Raw genomic sequence first — 24,534 nt, 5'->3', positions numbered from 1 at the left:
ACTTTCTTATTAAAATCTAGAGAAAATATTTTTCTCCAAAATTAGTAAACATCCTTCTTATATTCTCTTATCTACCTCCCTCTTTTTTTTTTATTTCTCTCTCTCCTTCCCACTCTATATATAATTATAATTCATATTTTATATTAGTTTTGATAAATCAAAATGTGTCACGAGATATTTCTTCATTATAATTAAAATAAAATTTTTTCTTAGCTTTCAAAATTAACAAACTCCCTCTCTCATTATTCTTCTTTATCTTTCTCTCTCTTTTCTCTTATTCTCTATTTTTCTCTACCTTTCTATTCAATAAAAAATAAAATTAATAATATAATATGGCAACGGATTCCTTACTCCCACTTTTATGTGGGAGTATCATTAACCATAGAAAAAATATTTACAAATAGAACCCCATTTTTTTGTTTTTGAAAGAACTAAAAATAACACATTTACCCCTTCATATTTTTAGTTTTTCAAAATTCTCCGTTCCTTTTTAGTCATTCTTTCAAAGAAGAGAGTCTCTGGCTCTCTGCTAGGGTTCTCTCCTACACTCAGTATCATCACAATTGGCTCTGCCAGAAATTTTTCCTTTGATGTCCTCATGTCAGCTATTATCCTCCCGCCGCACTGCACTTTCAGTTCGATTTGTGTTCTTGTTCTTCGCTATCGCGTTAATCTGCTGGGGTTCTCGAGTATCGTCGCTGATTCTATAATCTGCGGAAGGGTGTGTTGGGATTTTGGACCGATGTGCTGGCTGGTAGCTAAGTCTGAGTGGCAGGTCATTGCCGTTGCCGCTGAACCCTGAATGCTATTCAACCTTCCGTATACATCAACCGCACCGATCCATATATCTCCTATCAATTACAACCAAAAATTCTACTTCGTTCTAAGCACTTCACTCTTCAGGTATGAGTTTCTTAATCTCCCCCCCCCCAATTTGTGTTATTCTGCAACCTTTTTCCACATCTCTTATCAATTTGTGGTTTTATCGGAGTTTATTGTTCTCCCAAATTGGATTCCGCTTTGCTTATGTAGTTCCCAATTGCATGCACTTATTTGCAGGCTAAACCCTCTCCTTTCAATTTTAGGGATTATAGTGTATCATCTTTTCTGATTCTATTTTGCTGATTGTTAGTTTCTTGCTCTCTTTTATCTGAGAGAACAAAATTGCCATTACTCCTGTGCTTGTTCATAGGATTTACTTCCATGGCCCTCGCTTTTAGCTTTGGGTTTTTGTATCCGTGAATTTAGTTATATTTGAATATACTGTCATCTAGACTAGATTGTTGTATGGATTTTGGGTATCAATCAATCATTTGGCTAATGCAAGTTTGATCTTGTTGATTTTAGGGTAAAAAATATGTGCGATTGGGTTTTTGACTTTTAGGTACTATTATATATTTAAACCATTTCAGATATGCAAAGGCTTGTTTGTGAAAAGGTATGGAAATGTCATTCACTTATTCAATAATAAAGAAAAGTGATATCTTGTATGGCAAATTGTGATTGAAACAATGTAATGTCTATTAGGTGAATTAGGTTTGAAATCATATTTCATTTTAGCTATCTCATAAAAAATATGGCCTTTGTTCTCTTCGTTATGTCATTAATTTACCTGATACTGATCTTAAATCACTAGATTTTCTTTCTCTGTGCTTATGCAGCAGGCACTGTGATAGAATAAAACCAAACTTTTGAATATCAGTGTGGTTGGTTTACACCTTCATCTTATCTATGACAACTTTGTTAGAAATTAGAATTGGTTTTGATTTAGTATTTTCTTCTGATTTAATATCCATATAACATTATGGTAATGAGATTTCTTGCTCCAACCCTTTTTTTGTGTAACATGAGGTGAGTTGGAGATGGCAGATGTAAGCCCCAGTTAAATTAGTAGATAATTAGTCAATAAATTGGTTTTTAATAAGGAGGATTAGAAATGCAAATATTATATCAAATTAGGGTAGAGCTCATCGAAACGAGAATTTTGACACTAATTTCGAAGAAATCGGTCCAAGATTGGACCGAACGGGCCAAACCAGTTGAACCGGGCCCAAACCAGGCCGTGGGCCCAACCGGGCCAGCCTTTAAATGGACCCACGCCCTTTCTTCATTCTCATTTCATCTGAAACGACATTGAAAGCTCCAGAGAAGAGAAAAGGGTGCCAAACCCTTACGGCAAATTTCAACCCGCTGTAACTTCTCCGTCCGAGCTCTGATCGCTGCACCGTTTGCGGCCACGTGTTCACCGCGTCGAGTTCTACATTTCTACTGGAACAATTTCATAGGTAAATCGTTCTTTATTCTCAGCCTCTTCTTCCCCAATTTTTGGGAATTTGAGTGAAGGTATTGAATTTCTTTATTCTTTGATGTTTTAGGATTCAATTAGCTTGAGGAAAATGTTCACTCTTGCTTATGTGAAGCTTGGGTAAGGTGAAGATACGATAATTCTATTTTAATTTCATTGAATTTGAGCTTTGAGTATTAAATTGGGTATATATGTGTTATAAATGTGTATTAGGTTGAGAATAAATAATTGGAGCTTGAAATTGTGAATACTGGAACTTGAAGGAAGCTGATTAGTTGAGTTTTGAAGGGATGCCTTGGTTTTAAATAATTTGCTTTGGTCGTTACGTGGAATCGGCCAAGGTATGGTTTAGGTTTCTTGCATTTAATATATAATGTTCTGTGAAAACTTAGGCTAGATGACCATAGGATAAGTTAGATTGCATGTGTATATTTAATGCTTAGTATCCTGTTGATGAACATGGTTGGTTTGGTGCTTGTTGATTAACTGGTGATTTGGTGAATTATTGATTTAAGGTATAACTATTGTGGAGGTTGTTGTGATAATGAGGTATTTTGTGTTAAAACCCTAGGATTTGTGAACTATGATTCTTAGTTGAATTTTGGCTGTTGGATTTGAATATTGTATGAGTATAATTGCTTATCTGAGGTAGATTTATTGTGGTGATTGTTATGATGATGAGGAAGGGTATGTTGAATTGAAAAGAATGCAGGTTTGGACCCGAAAAGGGTGGCAAAGTCCGAGTTTTAGAGGAGATGCTGCTGAAATTTTATAAAAAAAATTAGAGATTTTGTTTATATGATTATTTAAAAAGATTTAGATTCAAAGGTTATATGGTTTGATTTTGGGTTATTAAGAAAATGAGCATGTTTTAAGTTTGATTCATTTGGAAAAGAATGAATTATGTTTTGAATTGGAACTATTGATGGACAGAATGGGAGGTGTGATAATGAAGGATAAGGATTGAATATGATTGACGTATAATGATGAATGAGATGCGATTGAGAATGATGTGGATGTTGATGAATTATAATTGAATTATTTATATGGCCTATGAATTTGAATAATCTGAGATACGAGATTCCCTGGATCAAGTGCCGTGGCTTGCCACCACGTGAGGTTGAAAACTCGATACTCTGTTGACCCTACAACGTAAGTGTGACCCGGCACTATATAAATTCTCGGGAATGTTACCCCCATTGAGCAATATTGATTATTTGAGAAAAACTATGCATAGACTCTTGGGGATGCACGTCAGGGGACAGTCTAAGTACAATTCAGACTTGTCGGGTTGGCTGGATAACCGACAGATGAGCCTCATCAGCCATAGGACAGGCATGCACCATATGTATATTACTTGAACTACTTGCTTGTGCTTTAATTGGGTGTGCCTATATGTATTTGCCATGCTAAATGTGTACTTTGTTACCTGTAATAACTGTAACCTTCTTGTGTTTGCCTTTATCTATTTATTTGTCAGTGGAAATGCATGACGAAGTTAGAGGTATGGAGGAATGGCAGTATGGGACTTAGATTTAAGGTTACATTAAGTTAGGTTTAAATATTTTTTAGAAAACCACCTTTTATGGCTTCTATTTAATACTTTAAGCTCTATAATCTGAGTGTCGGCGTTCTAGGATTGCCTCTGGCATTCCGAGGACCTTATATATTATTTGGTGGCACCTTTACCATACTGAGAACCTCCGGTTCTCATTCCATACTATGTTGTTGTTTTTCAGATGCAGGTCGGGAGCCATCTCGTTAGGCGTCTGGACTCTTAAAGCGGAGGGGTTACTGGGTAATTTTGTTGTACAAATATATATAAATATGTACTTAGCTTTCCCTCTGCTTAACTTGTTCTTTTTGATCCTCTTAGAGGTTTATGGAGAGGCAGGATTATGTATATGTACTTTGGGTTTTGGATATGTATGTATATATATGTAAATATTCTCTGTCCAGTTTTAACTTCGCGGGCTGAGTTAGGAGCTTGTTATTTGGTATCTTTGGCACTCTATTCCTACTTCTGTCATCTTATGTTTAGTAGTTATGGTTTTCTTAGCACGCAAGTCAACTTGTTCCTTGAGCGTTGCGCTTTTATTTTGCAATTTTTTATTTCCTTTATTCTTCAAGGCTCCTAGCATATTATAACTCTTCTGCTATTATATTTACTCATTTTATTTTAGAGGTCATAATACCATATCACCTCTGTTTTACGACTTAAGCGTAAAGCTTTGTATGGTAGGGTGTTACAGCAGACTTACCAGGATATCTGCGTTCTTGCCTGAGCACGGGAAAACTTGCCTTTTTGGCAATCTTAGTCTCTGGGGGAATTGTCTTGCAAATTTTGGTCTGTATTCTTCTTATTGTTAATAAATGCATCACATCTTATTGGTAACGAAGTAATTATTGCTTACCTAGTTGCATCTGTGTTATGTGACAAGCATGTGCTTTGTATAATAATTGGTGGCCGATGCTAAGTGGTGAGATAAAGCATCTCTGTATTTTTTTCTTGAAGATTTAAGGGAATGAGATGTTAATGTGACCGAACATTCCTGGTTTGTTATTACATTTGGTGTTTTGTTTTCTTGCAGCTATAACATATGTGCTACTCCCAATGCCACTGCTGTTCTTTGTGGGGTCTAATGGTTCTTCTGTATTTTCTGAATCTGATAGCAGGTAAACTGTTATTATTCAAGCATTAATTGAAAAACAATTTAAAAAGAAAAAAAAGATAAGATTGTATACCGAGCTAGGGTTATTAATCATTTAGCTTTTTTTTTTGTGGTCTGATGAATGATGGAACAGCTAGGTGAATTTAGCCAAGTTCTTAACTGGATTCTCAACTATTGGAAGCATTGCCATTCCAAGCATTCTAAAGCATTCTAAAGCATTCTGGTGTTATTGGTTGGGGAGCCTTTGCAATGGAGCTTTCATCGTTCTTCGTGTGTGTTTTAGTCATATTGTGTTTCATGGGGATGAGTGATGAAGATGACTATTATAGTATGATATGAGATGGAAATCTACTAGGCATAATTTCATGTGTAAAATGGATTTATTCTTTGTGCTCGCTATTGGTTCTCTTGCTTTTATAAGCTTTTACCTAGACATTTTCCCGTTTCAAACCATTGAAATTGAATGCCATTACCATGTTGCTGAAAATGATTTCCAAACCTCAGCAACTGTAAGGGAGCTTTCGGACAAAACATACGGGAACTTGACGTACTTTGTATATGTATGTGTGATTTACCGTCAGTTGGAGAATGAGGCAACAATGTTATTATCATAATTGAGTTACACTTGTTTAGATAGTGGATTGCCACTTCAATACAATCGTGAATTAAACTCTTAGGAAATGAATTTAATCAATTTATCGTAATTACAGTGCCCCAAGTTTTTTCTTACAGAATTGTTAAGGCTAATGATATTTTCGTTGAATTTGATTGAGAAATTGGATTGATATTCTAATAATTGTTTATGAAGGAACTTGTTAATGCGGGATGAAGTAAGGATAAAGATTTTTTTTGTGTAAGTAAGGATAAAGATTAAGAATGTGTTTAGAAAGCATAAAATTAGAATTTTCTTGAGAATTAAATTTTTTTCTTACTTTTAAAACATAAAAATTACATGAATTTAAAATCTTTTGAGAATTTAATTCTCATCTTCAAGCCCAAAATAAATCACAAATCCAACCTAATGAAATTTGAATTTTCTTGGATAATTCCTCACTCCCAAATGTCTTCATGCTCTGCTTCCACCTTGTTCCTATATTGCCAACCATTTTCTTGGATTACGAGAACCAAATCGTTGTACTCCTCTAAAACCAGATCCACAGCAAGTCTCATTCGTGTGGAGTCGTTAATCTGCTTAGAGCACCAACAATATAGTTCTAATTAGAAGTATGTTGAAAAAGTTATGTTAAAAATACTTTGTTATAAATATTACCTGAATATTGAAGTAATCTTGTAAAGTACATTCTCTCATCCAACTGGTTACCCAAACTCCGCTATCATTCCTAAGATATAAAGCATTCAACAAATAGTTATTATATACATATAAGATATAAACTATTGAACCAGTTATGATATTTAAAAAAAAAGAATTTAAATATTAGACTTACAATCTATTTTTTTGAGTGGGTAGGCCAAAAGGTGTGATAGGCCAAAAAGTGGAACAATCTACAATTTTAGTTTTATAATCATAAAAAATATGATCATCTAACATCGCTTCTAAATAAGTTGCTGTACAAGAGTGAATTCATGACCCAAAAAAAGAGTGAATTGTACATGATTTAAATTGACTAAGAGTACCAGTTATAACAAACGGTTGTTTAAATTATTAAATTGTTAAGCGATTCTAGATGATTGAGTACTGATTTATAACAAATAATTACTACTTTAATTGCGTTCCTTTTGCGTTGTTGATGTTTTCCAACACAAGGAAGTGAATTCAATAAGATTAATTGACAGCTCATAAAGTCAACAATAACCAAATACCAATGTAGTTCCTCATAGATAGGGATAAAAACCTGCAATTAACCTTAAACCATTATAAACATTAAAAAATATAATAGTATATTAATGGGAAACAAATTGGTCACTTGTACCCTAATGACGTGGCTAACTTCCAGTGATATATAAGCTCCAAGGAAATCACATATAACCTCGGTCGGTTTGTATTTGTCGCTTAAAGCATATCGCTGCAAACACAAACATATTGGTAAATGAAAATATCTTTTCAATTTAACAACTACTTTTGAATTGCTAATTTAATTATAAACTTTGCTCGTGTGAGTACATGGCATGGTTTAGTCTAGAAAAAATGACTTCTTTATAAATTAGTATATCCACTCAAACTATTAGACAAAAATATTAACTAATAATTTAGAAATATTATAGGGATAACTTTACTGCAAAATGTTCAGGCATAAACCAGCAAATTGGATCTTCATTCCTACGTCGAAATACACGTGTCATCATAAGTGCAACCAGATTTATAACCTACAATATGTTAAATTTATATGTAAAATATGTTTATAGGTAAATAGAAGCTTAAAAATATAATTACAAGAAAAAGTATAATATGCATTGACCTCTATACTTACTCGTGATTCGACACATTTTTCCGACACAAGACATCTAAATGTACTTCTATAACCTTTTTCATCTGAGATTACCAAATCTTCAGAATTGCCAAAGTCATAAAATGGTTAGCTAGGAGAATCATAGAATTTTTAAACTATTATATATTACACATAATCATAAATCATACGTACGGATCTAACGTATTCGAAAAAAGATAGGCTGTAACATCAGCTTGAGAATTGGTTAACATCATCGAAGGTGTAGGCTCAAATGCAATAAGTGTCCACCACTGTAGTTAAAAAAAATAGTTTCAAGATTACACTAAAAAATAAAGAAAAAAGAAAAAAAGTAAAAGAAAGAAGAAAAAAAAGGTTACCTTTGGCAGTACAACTCCTATTCTAACATGTGGTTGTCCATTAGGTGGAGTTGTTGCTTCACGAGTAATATCCAAGTGGAATAACTTTTTGGGTTGAATTGGCAGGATACTAGTAAGATCGCTACTAGTTTTTGTACTTTTCGAAGATTGCACAACTATAGTAGGATCCAATATCAAACTACTATCTGTGGAAGTTATCTGTTGTGCCATGATCACATCAATCTTTTGGTGTAGAACATGAATGACCGATTCTAAGTTTTCTATCCTTTTTGTTAGATTGTTAAACATATTTTTGACCTACATAGTTTTCATTGGAATAATCTTTTACTACTCACTCAGTATTTTGTCTTGTATTTTATCATATAACCCCTTAGGATGAATATATAGCAAATTTGGTTATAAAAGATAAGATAAGATAAAAATAATACAAATTTTAAAATATTTTATTTCTATTTTTTTAAAAAAAAAAAGTTATCTAATTTAAAAAAGATAAAAAGAAGTTAAGAATAATAAGATTATATAAAATAATCTAATTTTATGTTTTTTAAAAGGCTAATATTTAAAATATAACCTCAAATTTATTATTATTTTAATCAAAAAGAAAAGGATAGTAATTTTGGGCGTGGAAAGTTGATAAATTTTGGATAAATTTTGATTTTTAATTTAAAGTTAAATTATAAATTATTGGTTATCATATTTAAATTATTAAACGAGAATTAGTTGTGTGAAACATAATCTTATTCTTATATATAAACACTTAAGCATAGAACACTATTAACTATCTTTACTAAAACTAAAATTACAATCTAGTAGAGTAATGGAAGAAAAAGTAGTAGACGATCACATTGGATCTTCTTCGATGGAAATTATTGAAAATTTTTCGTTGAAACAAATACTACATGCAATAGAGGTAATATATCCAACTCATGATAAATTACAATGTTATTTATATATACCAATGCTAATTTTCTTTTTATAATATAGTCTTTATCCAAGAGAGTTGATGAAATGGAGAAAGCAATGTGGATGGTGAAAAATTTACTTGATAAACTAACTGCCTTTTAATGTAAAACTGATGAGAAGCATCATGAGAAATTCGACAATACGGATCTATATGAGCTGAAGGATAAATCCTATGGTGATGTAACAAAGAAGAACTCTTGTCCGTTGCAAGTAAAGTCCGAAGATTGTGTGTTTACGGATTTATCCGACGAAAATAAGGACGTTGAGATTTCGCACAATCTGCCACCATCGTTCTCCAAAGGGACATAAACATGGCTGGATGGAGAAGAGAAATCGAAGCCAAAGTCAAGATTGGGTTTTCAAAGAAATAGCAAAACTCAAAACTGTGCAAGAACATCCGAGTACGTTTGTAAGGCAAAAGGACAAATTGGCAAGAGTCAATAATCCACCATCTATCCAAAACATAGCATTTGCACGACCAGCTAAAATGCCAAAACTTGAGCACAAAGGTCAACTATCAAGCAAGATGGCAGAAACTAGAGTACGCAAAGGGCCTTTAACTTTCACCACAGACAACGCACGGTTAACGAGCTCTGCGAAACAAAAATAATGGCTTTCAAGTCAACTTCTATCCCAAAGGTATTTTATTTAGTTAAAAATATTTTATTGGCATAGTATTCAAATACGTATATTGTGGATAACCTCTATGTTTTGTGCATAATCTTAATTGTTCATTCAAACTACCACAAGATATGAGGTTGAGTGAGGATTTGGTTAATATGGCTATGTACATCTTTGCTACTGATAATGATATAACGTGAGCATTTTTTTTGTTATCTTTTATTTTTAGTTTTAGTTATCTCTGTGGCTAACATGGTGGCTTTGTGTTAGAGAGGATTTGGTTCATATTCACGATACAACTGTAACTAGAGAAGATCTGTTCTGTGTCGTACCTGGAAAGCAAGTGTCTGAACTAGTAATAAAGCTGATGGCATTGAAGATAACATCAAATATTAGTATGACCAAATTAAAGAATGTTTGGTCCCGTCTACCATCATTTTCAATAAGTCAAAATCTTGATTTGCTCATTTTAACTAAGTAAAATAAATAACCATTGTGCTCAAACATACGTAGGATAACGTGTTGTTACATATGGAGGATCATGACCTACTGAAAAAATATGCACATTATATGCCACCAACCTGTGACCTTCAATTTGTAAATTCTCATTAATTATTGGAATATTTTTATTATAATAAAAAGTACTCAAACTTGTACTTATACATATTACATCCTATTTGTTATACAGATATATGTCCCAATCAAAGAGAACGATCACTGGTATCTAATGGTAATGATCATTCCTGACAAAATACTTTATCATTTAGACTCTCACTGTAAGGTTGAAGATGATGAACCACACAAGCATCATATTAGAAATATAGTAAGTTCTCCTACTATAGAAACAAAGCTAATAATAACATTACTTCGAATAATAAAGCATAATATTCTGATTACAGGGAGTGGCTCTTTCTGAAATAATATTTTCAGAAAAGTATGCAGAGTGTGGTATACAAGAAATAGTGAGTTTCGAGGGTTGGGAAGTCCGTAAGGCAATAGGTAATCCTAGGTGCACAAATAAGTAATTATTCAAATTGTTAGTTATTTAATTTTATATATATATTGCCTTTGACGACCTTATGTTGTATTACATGATACATTTTTACACAACAATGATTCAGTTGTATGGGTTATGCAATGGATGGATTTGCAACAAGAATTCACTCATGTGGTCCCCCCAAAGGTAACTTTTAACATAGAGAATTTTGCTCTTTAATTACACTAATACATGTGTTAACGTTTAGTAAAATAAATTACAGCTGCATGAGGAAAGGAGTAGAATGTATTTAGTATTGGATTTCGTCACCGGAGATTGGAATTAGATACGGACAGATGTTAACGAGAGGTTTCAATTATGGTGGCTTATGATACACCCATAGCATCTTTACTGAAATTGGAAAGAATTATTCATGTCTTCTTGTTAGACTTACTAAAATAGACGAATTTTTTAATTATGAATTTTTTATTTCTCTCATTGTGTATCACTTTTTTGTTATCCTATTAAGAACTTATAATTCTGAATAAAACTCAAAATCATCAGTGTTATTTACCTCATTTTTTTTCAATTTTTTTACGATGAGCTCTTCTTTATTAAAGTAAAAAAATAAATTGTATAATATGTATTTCACAACTATAACAACAAAATTACTTGAAATCTTGAAATTTAGATAATAATGATTCATTCACTAAACATGCTCATTATTCAGTTTCTGATTTGGGTCGGCAAATTATTCCCAATTCGGCCATTTCAGCCCAGCTACCTCCTCGTCGAAAGACTCATTTGGAATCCAGGTCCATTCACACCACAAAACCTAGTCCTATCACAAACTGAATATTAAATCACTATTAAGCTCTAAGTTTTCATCACAAGCACATAAAGGGTGCTAAAAAAGATTCATCCCACAAAAAGGTGTATAAAAAATCACTTAACAGAATCTCTTTTTATCAATCTTCTATTCCCTTGGACATTTTGTACCAAAGTCCATCGCATCCAACATGGATATCTGACCATCAAGCCGACAACAAAATCTATATCAAATTCCATAGCTTTACATGAATTATTAGCGAGGGTGGGAGAGACCAAGGTTAAAAGTTAAAAAGGAAAAAAGAGAATTAGCTGGGCTAGGCTTTTGCTCCCTACTTGATCTCTGAGCTGTGCTGCAAAATCAATTAGCTACAAATTCTGTTTTGGCTCACTCTTATTTGACACAACAATCTTTTTTCTTTCAACTTGATGCTTTGTCTCAATAGCACCTTTGTCACTAGTCCTCTTATTTGGGATTTGAAGGCACTTCAAGAGAATCCTCACTAGTTCTCAGCACACAAATTTTAAGAGGAAATGTTACTGCAATCAGCAAGCATGGAATTGGATCAGTTAATTTAGAAAGACATCTAGCCATAGTTAAGCATGATTCAAATGAAACCAAAACACCTGAAACTCCAAAGGTTGTAAAGTTTTAACAGATTAAGCTATAATTCTATCAAAGCTAGAGAGAGGGATCAAAAAATAAACATTTCTTTTCTTAATAGGATTTCAGCAACAAAATCGCATCATACTCTAGCCATAATCTGAGGAAAAAGAAGTTTGTGGAACCCATGTTTTCTGATAAGTGAATTTTGGATTAGATTTACATCATTTCATACATAATTACGTAAAGATATTGACTTTCAGCAATAATAATATTATGTGCCACACCAAAGGTGATGGATACTTGCAACTACCTTTAATTCAAACATATTCTCGACACTCAAAAATTAGTGGTAACATAAGGCATATAGAGAATTGGACAGCAGAGAACTGCAAATAGAGGCTTTGGCTGCCATAAACCGGCAGACTAGCTATAGCCAAAGAATGTTGCAACTCCCAATATATGCAAACCAGATAATGCAATCTACATGATTCTATTTAATGGACAACAGGATTAAACTTCTAGAATATTTTGGATCCACCAAAAAAGTGTAATACCGCAAATATTATCCTAAGAATGGGTGTCAATGACATGGATTTTGGTCCAGCTCAGAGTCAATTCAATGATACACCAAAGAGAATGCAAAGCAAAGTCCCCAATTTGATTTACCTACTATGAATTAGCAATCACTACCACTACCGAATGAGCCCCTCACTCCACCCGATGTCTTTTTGGGATGAATTTTGAGTCTTTGCCAGCTGTGTGAACTCTTCTTGGCAATCACTACCTAAAGGCAAAAGAACCATGAAATGATTCGCCATAAACTAGCCTCAAGCCATAATAAGAGTACAAACCTCAACCTTTAATCATAAACACGAACAATTACAACCATCGCAAAAGCTGAATTCCAATAAGATTAAATATAACAAAAATAAATTAAAAAAACACCAATCCTAAATAAAATAAAAATTAGAGAATACCAGAAACTTAAACCATTAATTATACCTTATTACAGCACTTCATTGCTACTGTACGAAGCATTCTCATCATATACCTATAATATCAACAACATAATATCATTAGTACTAGCTAATAAGCAGTAATTAAAACTTTGTCATACCTCATTGGTAAAAGTACTTACTAGTGAATCATCTTCAATGTTCATGTGATCATCCAAATCATTATCAAATGTGTCATTTCTACGGCCTTCTAACTGTGAAATGCCACGACGAACACGACAAGTTGTTCAATTGTGGCCCTCCATGCCACACTGTCCACATCGATGTTTTCTTTTATTGGACTGTGAAGCCCCTCTTTTGTCCTACATATTCTTGGGTCCCTTGCCATGTTATGTCCCAGATCATTGGTTGCAAGCCCAGCTCCGGAAGTATTCACTTGCACATAATCTCTTACACTATCTACATCATTGACCAACTCTTTTTGTGTAGCATCTTCCTCCTTAAATTGTTTCAACAAATTTATAGCCATTTCCCGTGTAAAGATAAATTTCTCGTTATCTTGGGAAGCAAAGTTGCCTAGTTGTATAAACCAATCCATCAAACAACCGTATTGACTTAGCATCAAAGAATTCCAATGAAATCCGATTGTATTTTGCAAACCTAATTTGGCAGTCTTGGTCCATCGAGGCAAGACTAATGACCTTGGTAACTCTTTTATATCTTTATGCACCAAGACGCAAACTATGTGTTCACAAGGTATGCCAAATGATTCCATTCTCATACATGAACAATTCAATTCTATCTCAATGTCACAACAGAATACACGCCACATCTCATTTGGCGTTCAGCCCAAACCGACAGAGTAAATCACATAAGAGCCAGTTTGCCTCATATTTATTACCTTCATTGATGCAGGTCATACAAGGATTGGTTGGAACATATAAAATACTGATAGGGTGTAAACATTGGCAGCACTCCTCTCTAACTGTTGAAAATAGGTTTGCATATTGGGTCTCCCATTCACAGATACGAGGTCAGCCTGGACCTCTTTCCACTGAATATGGTCGACACATCGATTAAAGTGTTGAATGAACTCAACCAGATTGTACCTTGAATTGACATACTTTGCAATGATTGAGTTTAATCCCTCGCACCGAGAAGTAGTCCAAAAACCAGCAAAAAACTTCCCTCTTATATGTGCAGTTACCCATGAATGTCTCTTTTTATACATATCTAGGACCCAATTCTTGTTTTCTACACCAAATCCCTCAACCATTTCAAACCACTTTTGACGAAATACATCAATTTCAAATTCGCCTAGCATACACTTTTTAACACATGGAGGTAAACTGGGGCTTGCCAATGTTACTTGTTGCATTGCGAATCAGATGCCATGCACATAATCTATGATGTGCATTAGGAAACTCTTTCTCAATGGCGAACTTCATTGATAGATCACCATCCGTGATAACCAAAACAGGTGCTTTCACATTCATTGCCATCTTCAATTGTTGTAGCAACCACCTATATGTGTCTTTTTTCTCATCGCAAATTAAAGCAGCAGCAAAGATAATTGTTTGATTGACACCAGAAAATGCAACCAATGGACACCTATATTTATTCCTCTTATAGGTAGCATCAAAAGCCAGCACATCGCCAAATAATAAGTAATCTGCCCTACTGAGACCATCACATAAAATAAATTGCGTAAAGTACCATCGACATCCATGTGATGATTAAAATAGAGAAAAATGGTCATTTGTTGCTCGATCTTCTAGATACTTCAAAGCTGCATATGCATCACCGGGTAACTGGCGCATCTGCTTTGCTATTTTATTGTACATGTCCCTTTGCGTGAAAGAGAGATACTCGTAGCCACCTGCCTGATTTGCTAATGCCCGATATATCTGCCCAACACTAATCCCACCCTTTTTCATGTTAATCATGTAGCCAATATCAGCCTCGGACATGAATCTATGCCCACGAAGCAATCCAGTCAAACGAGGATCTAGAAGCGGATGATTGTGTTCATCAGAAAAATAAAAAATAAACCAACGACCACTAGGTGCATCTAGACGAATCTCCATCATTGCACCGCAACCACACCTTGTCTCGGGAGTAGATTTTCTCTTAAAGTTTCCAATGCCATAATTATTTTGCGGTCTAAATCCTTCACGATGACATACAAAATTCTTCAACTTAAGTACGTCCGCACGACTCTTCCTAGTCCTATTCTTCCGAGCACTAAAGCGTCTTGTCCTTGCATATCTATTGTAGAATTCAAATGCAATGTCGACATCAGAAAAGTGAAAATGACATTGATGAGCGGATAATTTATACGCTTTTTGGCATTATTTTTAGTATGTTTTAGTTAATATTTATTATATTTTTATTAGTTTTTAAATAAAAATCACATTTATGGACTTTACTATGAGTTTGTGTATTTTTCTGTGATTTCAGGTATTTTCTGGCTGAAATTGAGTGACTTGAGGAAAAATCTGATTCAGAGGCTGAAAAAGGACTGCAGATGCTGTTGGATTCTGACCTCCCTGCACTCGAAGTGAATTTTCTGGAGCTACAGAAGCCCAATTGGCGCGCTCTCAATTGCGTTGGAAAGTAGACATACTGGGCTTTCCAGAAATATATAATAGTCCATACTTTGCCTGAGATTTGATGGCCCAAACTGGCGTTCAATGTCAACCCAAAGAATTCTGGCGTAAAACGCCAGAATTGGCACCAGAATTGGAGTTAAACGCCCAAACTGGCACAAAAGCTGGCGTTTAACTGCAGAAAAAGTCTCTACATGTGAAAGCTTCAATGCTCAGCCCAAGCACATACCAAGTGCGTCCCGGAAGTGGATTTCTGCATCATTTACTCATTTCTATAAACCTTAGGCTACTAGTTCTCTATAAATAGGACTTTTTACTATTGTATTTTCAATCTTTGGATCATCTTTTGATCTCTTGATCACGTTTTGGGGGCTGGCCATTCGGCCATGCCTGGACCTTGTTCTTATGTATTTTTAATGGTGGAGTTTCTATACACCATAGATTAAGGTGTGGAGCTCTACTGTTCCTCATGAATCAATGCAAAGTACTATTCTTTTTCTATTCAATTCAAGCTTATTCTTGTTCTAAGATATTCAATCGTACTTCAACCTGATGGATATGATGATCTGTGACACTCATCATCATCCTCCCTTATGAACGCGTGCCTGACAACCACCTCCGTTCTACCTTCGATTAAGTGTGTATCTCTTAGCCTCCTGGTTCGGATCAGAGTCTTCGTGGTATAAGCTAGAATCAATTGGTAGCATTCTTGAGATCCGGAAAGTCTAAACCTTGTTTGTGGTATTTCGAGTAGGATCTGGGATGAGATGACTGTGACGAGCTTCAAACTCACGAGTGTTGGGCGTAGTGACAGACGCAAAAGGATCAATGGATCCTATTCCGACATGAGTGAGAACTGACAGATGATTAGCCGTGCGGTGCAGCGCATTTTGGACCATTTTCACTGAGAGGACGGACGGTAGCCATTGACAACGGTGATCCCCCAACATACAGCTTGCCATGGAAAGGAGTATGAATGATTGGATGAAGGCAATGGAAAAGCAGAAGTTCAGGAGGAACAAAGCATCTTCATTCGCTTATCTGAATTTCCTACCAATGAATTGCATAAGTATCTATATCCTCTTTTATGTTTTATTTATCTTTTAATTATCAAATCTCCATAACCATTTGAATCCGCCTGACTGAGATTTACAAGATGACCATAGCTTGCTTCAAGCCGACAATCTCCGTGGGATCGACCCTTACTCACGTAAGGCATTACTTGGACGACCCAATGCACTTGCTGGTCAGCTGCACGGAGTTGTGTGAAAAGTGTGCGATCACGATTTCGTGTACCAAGTTTTTGGCGCCGTTGCCGAGGATTGTTCGAGTTTGGACAACTGACGGTTCATCTTGTTGCTTAGATTAGGTAATTTTATTTTATGTTTAAGCTTTTTATTTTTAATTTCAAAAAATTCAAAAAAAAAATTTATATTCTCCTTCAAAATTTTTAAGAATGAATTCTACAGTTTCATGATTATCTGTTGAAGTCTGGCTGGCTGTAAAGCCATGTCTAAACTTTTGGACCGAGGTTTCAACTTATCATCACAAGAGCTTGTTGATTTCTATCAATCTTGCTGTTGAATGTAGTGATCTGCTAAAGCTTGGCTGGCCATTGGCCATGTCTAGTGTTTTGGACCGAAGCTTTTACTGAAAGCTTGGCTGGCTAATAAGCCATGTCTAATTACTGGACCGGAGTTTTAGACTAACATTGCACGATTCCTGGAATTCTCATTAAGAATTTTGAATTCCTTATTTTCCCTTTCCAAATAATTTTCGAAAAATACCAAAAAAATTTAATAAAATCATAAAAATAAAAAATAATTTGTGTTTCTTGCTTAAGTCTAGTGTCACATTTTAAGTTTGGTGTCAATTGCATTTTTTTTATTTTTCTTAAAATTTTTGAAGAACACATGCATGGAACTGTTCTTCATGATCTTCAAGTTGTTCTTGATGAATTCCTTGTGTCTCATCTTTAAATTCTCTTGTTTAGTATCTTTTGTTGTTTTTCATATGCATTCTCAATTTGTTAGTGTCTCTAATATGAAAATTTATAAGTTTGGTGTCTTGCATGCATTGTCTATTTGATCTTAGTTTTCCATGATTAGTTTCATTTTGTTGTTTCTCATCATTAAAAATTAAAAAAATTTTAAAAAATTATGTCTTTTCAAGCTAATAATACAGAGAATTGAAGATTCAGAACATACAGCAGAGGAATCACAGAGAAAAAGCTGGGCGTTCAAAACGCCCAGTGAGGAAGGAAAACTGGCGTTTAAACGCCAGCCAGGGTACCTGGCTGGGCGTTAAACGCCCAAAAGGGTAGTATTTTGGGCGTTAAACGCCAGAATGGATACCATTCTGGGCGTTTAATGCCAGGAAGATACAAGGGAGGTAAGTTAGTTTTTAATTCAAATCTTTTTCAAATTTTCATAATTTTTCAAATCAAATCTTTTTTAAATCATATCTTTTCAATCATATCCTTTTCAAAATCAAATCTTTTCCATTTTTCTCTCACTATTTTTGAAAATCCTTGCTAACAATTAATGATTTGATTCAAAAATTTCAAGTTTGTTACTTTCTTGTTAAGAAAGGTTTAATATTTGAATCATATCTTTTAAATTTCTTGTTAGCCAAGTCATTAATTTTAAAAATCAAATCTTTTTAAATTGTTTTTCAATCATATCTTCTCAACCACATCTTTTTCAAAATAATTTTCAATCATATTTTTTTGATTTCTAATTTCAAAATCGCTTAATTACTTTCTCAATTTTAATTTTCGAAAACTATTAACCACTTTTTCAAAATTCCTTTTAATTATTTCAAAATCTTTTTAAATTTATTTTCAAAAATTCTCTCCCCCCTTCTCACCTCCTTCTATTTAAGGAGTAACACTCATCCTCTGTTAATAATTCAGACTCTCTCTCTCTCTATAAGTTCGAATTCTCCTCTCTACCTCCTCTTTCTATTCTTCCTTTCCTCTGACACCTCATGGAATCTCTGACGTGGCGGAAATTGGCGGATTAATAAATTAATATAAGAGATACGTTGCAAGTACAGTTCTTAACTAACAAAAATCTGCTTATCAATTTAGAAGGGTTGTCACAAAATTAGAATTAAAATACTGGGAGTATGAATCCCAGGTCATCTCCCAACGAGTTGCAGAAAGATGTGCTATTTTATTAATCAGATGTTTTCCAAAATGGTTTTGAGTTTGATAAACAGGAAACTAAATCAGAGAATTTATGTAATTTAAAGAAAAATCTTGACCGGGAGTAGATTAATCGGAAGTTCTATTCTTGTTGGAGTCCTCCCAAGATTAATTGATAATTGAAGGTTGTTCTGCTTAGTTATCCTTTACTAGGTAGAGGAAAGTCAAGCTGGTTGGAAGTCTGCTTCTATTCATAAGTTCTAATCCTCTCCCTTGGGAAGGATTAGTGTCAGTGACTAGAGAGCTATCCAACAATAAACCCAATTACAATTTTACTCTTGAGCATTCCAACTCAAGGTTCTCCTCTCAATCAACTCTGAATCAAGTTAGAGAACTACTCGCTCATTATGAATGTAAACTTCACAAAATAAGAAAGGGAAGTAAAGGAAGACATGATAAATAATAATCAAAAAGGCCAATTAAAAATAAAAATAGTTCTTGTATTAATAAATTCTAAAAGTAATCCAATAGTAATTCTGAACAAATTAAGGATATGAAAGAGTAAGTGACAAGTAAGGAAAACAAACTAGAATTGATGAAGTCTTGGCGGAGGTAATAACTCTTCTCAATATCCTAATCCAAAAAGCAATGAAAACAAAATCCTAAGAACTATGAATGTGTAGAGAGAAAACCTAGAGGAGAAGTAAAGTCAGATCTAAAACTAAAAATTATGCAGAATGAATGTCGTCGTCTGGTCTCTGCATGTTCCCTGGCTCTAATCTGCTTTTCTGGGCCGAAAACTGGGTCAAATCATGGCCCAAAATCGCCCCCAGCGAATTTTGCAAATTCTGCAGATCGCGCACGCCACGCAACTGCGTCGTCCACGCGTTCGCGTCACTCAGCATTTTTCGTGCCACGTGTGCGCGTCGTCCATGCATTCGCGTCACTCATGCAGCTTCCAATCCGCACGTTCGCGTCAGGCACGCGAGCGCGTCACTGCGATTTCCTCTATTTCGCGCGGTCGCGTGAGCCATGCACCCGCGTCACTTCTCGCTGGTCATCTCCTCAATTTCTTGTGTTCCTTCCATCTTTGCAAGCTTCCTCTCCATTCTCTAAGCCATTCCTGCCCTATGAAGCCTGAAACACTTAACACACAGATCATGGCATCGAATGGTATAAAGGAGAATAAAAAAAATATTCAATTAAAAGATCTTTAGGAAGCAAGTTTTCAATCATAGAACAATTTTAGGAAGGAATTGTGAATACATGCAAATCATATGAATAAGTGGGTGAAAGACTTGATAAAACCACTCAATTAAACACAATATAAATCATAAAATAATGGTTTATCAACCTCCCCACACTTAAACATTAGCATGTCCTCATGCTTAGTTGAAGGAGGCAAAAATGAATGAATAGGGGTATGTAAGACTCATGCAATGCAATGCAACCTATATACATGAATGCAACTATATGATTTTGTCTATCTAATTAAAATAAATAAGTTTTCTAAGACAGAACATAGAGCAGATTTCACTATTTTAAATCATACAATAAAAGCAAGTAAATTTGTAAGAAGACAGCTTGTGAAAGCAGGGGACATGGAGTTGAGCATTGAACCCTCACTGATGGTGTGTGTGCACTCTAATCTCTCTAGTGTATAGGGTAATCACTCTATCCTTCTCTAATCATGCTTTCTAATTTTTGTTCTTCACCTAACCAATCAACATTTAATGTACCAATGCAAACATCATGAGGTCTTTTCAAGGTTGTAATGGGGCTAAGGTAAAGGTAAGGGTATATATGGCTAGGTGAGCTTATAAATTGAATTTTTAATTAACCCAAGCTTTCACCTGATCATATATGTATATTCTATATAACTTTAAATCTCATACCTAGCTACCCAGAATTTCCTTTTCACATTCCATACTCATGCATCAACCTTTATTTTGATTTTATCACATGTGCATTGATTGTTGTACTTTAACTTATCATTGGGGTAATTTTGTCCCCTTATTTACTAAAATATTATAAATTTTTTTTATTTTTTTATTTTTATTTTTTTGAACATAAAAATAAACATAGCTTATCAATGCACATAGATTTTCAATTTTCTTTTATAGTTTCACATGAGTAGGTACCCAAATTCCCATTATCTTATCATGACGCATTCCTTTATTAACCTTTGTTCCCACAATCTTCCCAAACTCAATTAACACACAATTTCTATCTTAAGCTAACCAAAGATTCAATAGGGATATTTAATTGTTTTTCTGTTTAAGACTAGTAATGTGGTAAAATGTAGAACAAATGGGATTAAAATGGCTCAAAGTGGCTAACAAAGGTAATTAAAAGGGTAGGCTTATTTGGGATAAGTGAGCTAAACAAATAATGGCCTCGATCATATGCAAGCATGTAAATACACTAAATAATGGACATATAGGATAAAACAAAATTCAAATTGCAATCATAGAGAAATAAACACACAAGAATAAAATAGTTATGGTTAAATAATGTAACCATGTATTTAGGCTCAAAGTCTCACAGGTTGTGTGTTCTTTAGCTCAAAAACCATGTTCCAATTACAACTTCAAACAATTTTAACGTAAGGGTTTTGATTTAAATTAGTGAAAGATTCAGGTCTTAGGAGAAACTTATTATCCTTTCAATCAAGTAGAACATGCATGCAATTAACCTATTACTATGCAATCTATCATATTTTAAAACAAAAAAGTTGAAAAACTAACTAAATATTCTATTTTATTGGTGTTAAGGAAGAGAAATTACCTCCGGAAGTCAGGTACTGACCGACCTCCCCACACTTAAGGCTTTGCACCGTCCTCGGTGCCATCTGTCAGGAACAAAGGTGGGCTGGTAGTAGTATCTCCACAGTCGGGACCGTCATGGCTCCCTGTGCTGGTAAAGGAAGTGGAGTCCGGAGTGTCTGAGTCTTTTTCAGGTCTGTGGATGCCTGTGAGTAGCTCCTTGAGGTATTTGAAACAGCGCTGGTTGCGGCGCTCTCGTAGCTTCGCTTTCTGGTCTTGTCGGTCCAACCTCTCTAGTATTTGATGGAGTAGCTGACTTGTTGAAGGTGCTTGTGGTGTGGAAGGGGGAATGTCTGCAGCTTGTTCTGCTGGCTGGTAGTGGCTGTTGGTGGCCTGAGATATTTTCCGTTAGGGACGTACTGATCATCCCGTGGAAGCATGGCTTTGGTGTCTCCAGCTCTGTAGGAGACTCCGGCTGCTGAGACAAGATCTGAGACCAAGGCGGGAAGAGGTAAGTTGCCCGCAATCTGTATGTGTCCCATGGCATTCCGAATGTGTCTTAGTAGGTTTAGAGGCTGGTCTGTAAGGATGTACCATAGTAAAACGGCCATGTCTGCAGTGAAAGAGGACTCATGAGTGCCATAGTAAGACGTAGTGGGACATAATTTGTGCCCATACGCGAGCCTCCAAGGTAAGTGCAGAAGCTGATATTCCCTTAGGTCGGGAACGATGGTATCCATAAATCCATATGCTGCCAGGTAGTGCGATAACTCTGAGAACAGTGTCCCAGTCAAATTGGTACGTCTGGTGCTTGAGTGCGACCTCTTGAAATGCGTCCAGTTCTTCTGGAGTAGGGAGAAGATCCAAAGCTCGTTGAATGGCCTCTTCTGTAATGGGGATTTGCTTCTGACGGATATAGACAGACTGCAGGGTTGGCAAGTGGAAATTAGAGTAGAACTCGACTACCCATGAGAGATTAACCTGTCGTGGCTGTCTTTGTAGGAATCCCCAGTGTCTGTGTTCGATTAGCGGATCAACAAATTCAACAATACGGGTCGGGAGGATAAGCAGGTATTCGTTGTTGTAATTTCTTGCTGCCAGGATGGGAAACATCTGCACACAGTAGCGGTTGGGAAATTGCACAGTGTCCTTTGCTGGGAAGGCTTTCTCTTTTTCATCGACCTTTATAATCCTCTTAATTCATTTTGTTGAGGGCTTGACTGCAGTTGAAGATGGCTCTGCCACTAATGCTCTTTTTGTTCCTCTTCTTGCTAGTGGTTTGGGAGTAGCTTTCTCTTTTCCTTTCTTGGTGGCCATCCTGAAAGGGAAAGAATAAGGATGTTAAGAATTCAAGGGTTAGAGCAAGGAAGAGAACGGGAAAGGTGGTAATCAAGGCACATTAAAGATGAATGATATTAACGCATGGTCATGACTACATGTGAAAGATCATCAATGGAAATATAGCAAGTGCATATGATGATAGTTAAATACAAGGTGTTTATTGGCATGCCGGCAAAGGCATGAGTAGCGTAGATCAAGCATTCAATGTCCAAGTTAGATTACCAAGCCTTTCAAATTAATAACCTGTTTGTAAGAACAATTATATTTAAATAATATAATATAAAAAGGGTTTTGTAAAAAGCAAGCATTTAGAGTATTAGAAGAAAAGAAATCTAAAAATAGTGCACAATGCCATACGGGCGTTTTCACAAACACATAGCATGCATGGTAAATAAGCTATTGAAAGTATTAAACTGAACATGCAAGCAACCCAATAAAATTAATATATAATTGTCAAATAATTTCTTAACAATCCACAAGCAAATCATAAGAAATAATGACCCAAATAAATTCCCAACACCAATTAAAAGAAAAAGAAAGAAAAAACATGGATAATGAAAGTAAAAAGAAAAAAAAAGAAAAGAAGAAGAAAATATAAAAATAAGAAGAAGAATAGAAAAGTAAAGAGAGAAGAAGAAAAGAAAAACCTTGATAATGGTGGTGAGAGAGAGAAAGTAGAAAGTGAGAAAGAAGGAAGAAGGAAGAGGAAGGGGGAAGAAGAAGGGAAAAGAAAAAGTAGGGTTCAGGGAAGAAAAAGATAAGATATTTTGGCAGATTTGGATAAGTTGTGCGGTGCAAGCAACGCGGACGCGTGGGGTATGCGTTCGCGCGAATGGCACTTAGATGAACCGACGCGGACGCGTGACAGGATCTGTGCTAGTGGCGCGAAGGCAGCCTCGCGCTCGCATAACTCTCTGTTCGAAACTCATTGTTGCCAAATTTCAAGGTGACGTGTTTGCGTGGTGGACGCGATCGCGTGAATGGCCAAGATTGGAAAACGACACGGACGCGTGGGGCATACATTCGCATGGTAGGGCTTGTGCGTCTAGAACCATTCCAGCCCTGGTCCAGCGTGACATTCTGCCATACACCCTTACGTCGATTTTCAGGGCACGCGTTCGCGTGCTTGACGCGGACGCGTGGGAGGCATTTTTCCCACATGACGCGGACGCGTCAGTGACGCGGTCGCGTGGGTTAAATTGTGCCAAAGGTACGCCTCCAGCCATGCTCTCGCATGACTCACTATAAAATCTCTTTTCTTCCTTGAGGCACATATGACACGGACGCGTCGGCAATGCTGTCGCGTCGCGTGCCATTTTTTTTCGATATGCAAATGCAGATGCAACTATAGGCACTGGTACTGAGAAGAGTTAATGAAAAAGGAAATAAAGGAGAGGGGGGAAACGATCATACCATGGTGGGTTGTCTCCCACCCAGCACTTTGCTTTAACGTCCTTATGTTGGACGCTCCACTAGCTCAGTCTTCTGCTGTGGGTGGATCCTCCAAGAGGAAGATCTCTAGCTCCTGGTTTTTCACCATCTTTTCGCCATGAAATAACTTCAAGCGATGTCCATTGACATTTATAAGTTCAGGGCTTGAAGGATGGCTCAAGTGAAAGACTCCGTATGGCTCCGCTCTCTCTACTCGATAGGGACCATCCCATCTGGATCTCAGCTTGCCTGGCATGAGCCGCATTCTAGAGTTGTAAAGGATGTCTAAGTCCCCAGGTTGGAACTCTCTTCTCTTGATGTTCTTATCATGCACAGCTTTCACCTTTTCTTTATACAGCCTGGAGTTTTCATAAGCTTCTAGGCAAAGGTTCTCTAATTCTTGTAGTTGTAACTTCCGTTCAGCTCCGGCTTTCTCATAGTCCATGTTGATCTCTCTCACCACCCAGAATGCTTTGTGTTCTATCTCTACTGGGAGGTGACAAGCTTTTCCATAAACTAAGCGGAAG

At 35.7% G+C, this 24,534-nt stretch overlaps 1 protein-coding gene, 1 long non-coding RNA gene and 1 pseudogene across 2 annotated transcripts in view; 1 reads left to right on the top strand and 2 right to left on the bottom strand.

The window, feature by feature from the left end:
* On the top strand, positions 666-5,640 carry LOC107628414 (annotated as a pseudogene).
* Positions 11,660-12,814, bottom strand: LOC107628413. Its single transcript, XR_001617774.2, has 3 exons — positions 12,760-12,814; positions 12,428-12,541; positions 11,660-11,690 (listed from the first exon to the last, which is right to left on the bottom strand). It is a non-coding gene; the product is annotated as an uncharacterized LOC107628413 (long non-coding RNA).
* The window catches only part of LOC107627470 (protein FAR1-RELATED SEQUENCE 5-like), a 27,304-nt gene continuing 16,814 nt past the window's right edge, over positions 14,045-24,534 (bottom strand). Inside the window, exons 2-3 of the mRNA XM_016330301.1 lie at positions 14,496-14,981; positions 14,045-14,393 (exon numbers count right to left, since the gene is read on the bottom strand). Of these exons, the coding sequence (XP_016185787.1) occupies positions 14,045-14,393; positions 14,496-14,981 (835 nt within the window). The remainder of the gene's footprint in view (positions 14,394-14,495; positions 14,982-24,534) is intronic.

The sequence above is a fragment of the Arachis ipaensis genome, chromosome B02 (genome assembly GCF_000816755.2).
Source record: "Arachis ipaensis cultivar K30076 chromosome B02, Araip1.1, whole genome shotgun sequence".
In the NCBI taxonomy this organism is placed as follows: domain Eukaryota; kingdom Viridiplantae; phylum Streptophyta; class Magnoliopsida; order Fabales; family Fabaceae; genus Arachis; species Arachis ipaensis.
This window is presented reverse-complemented; position numbering and strand designations above follow the sequence as displayed.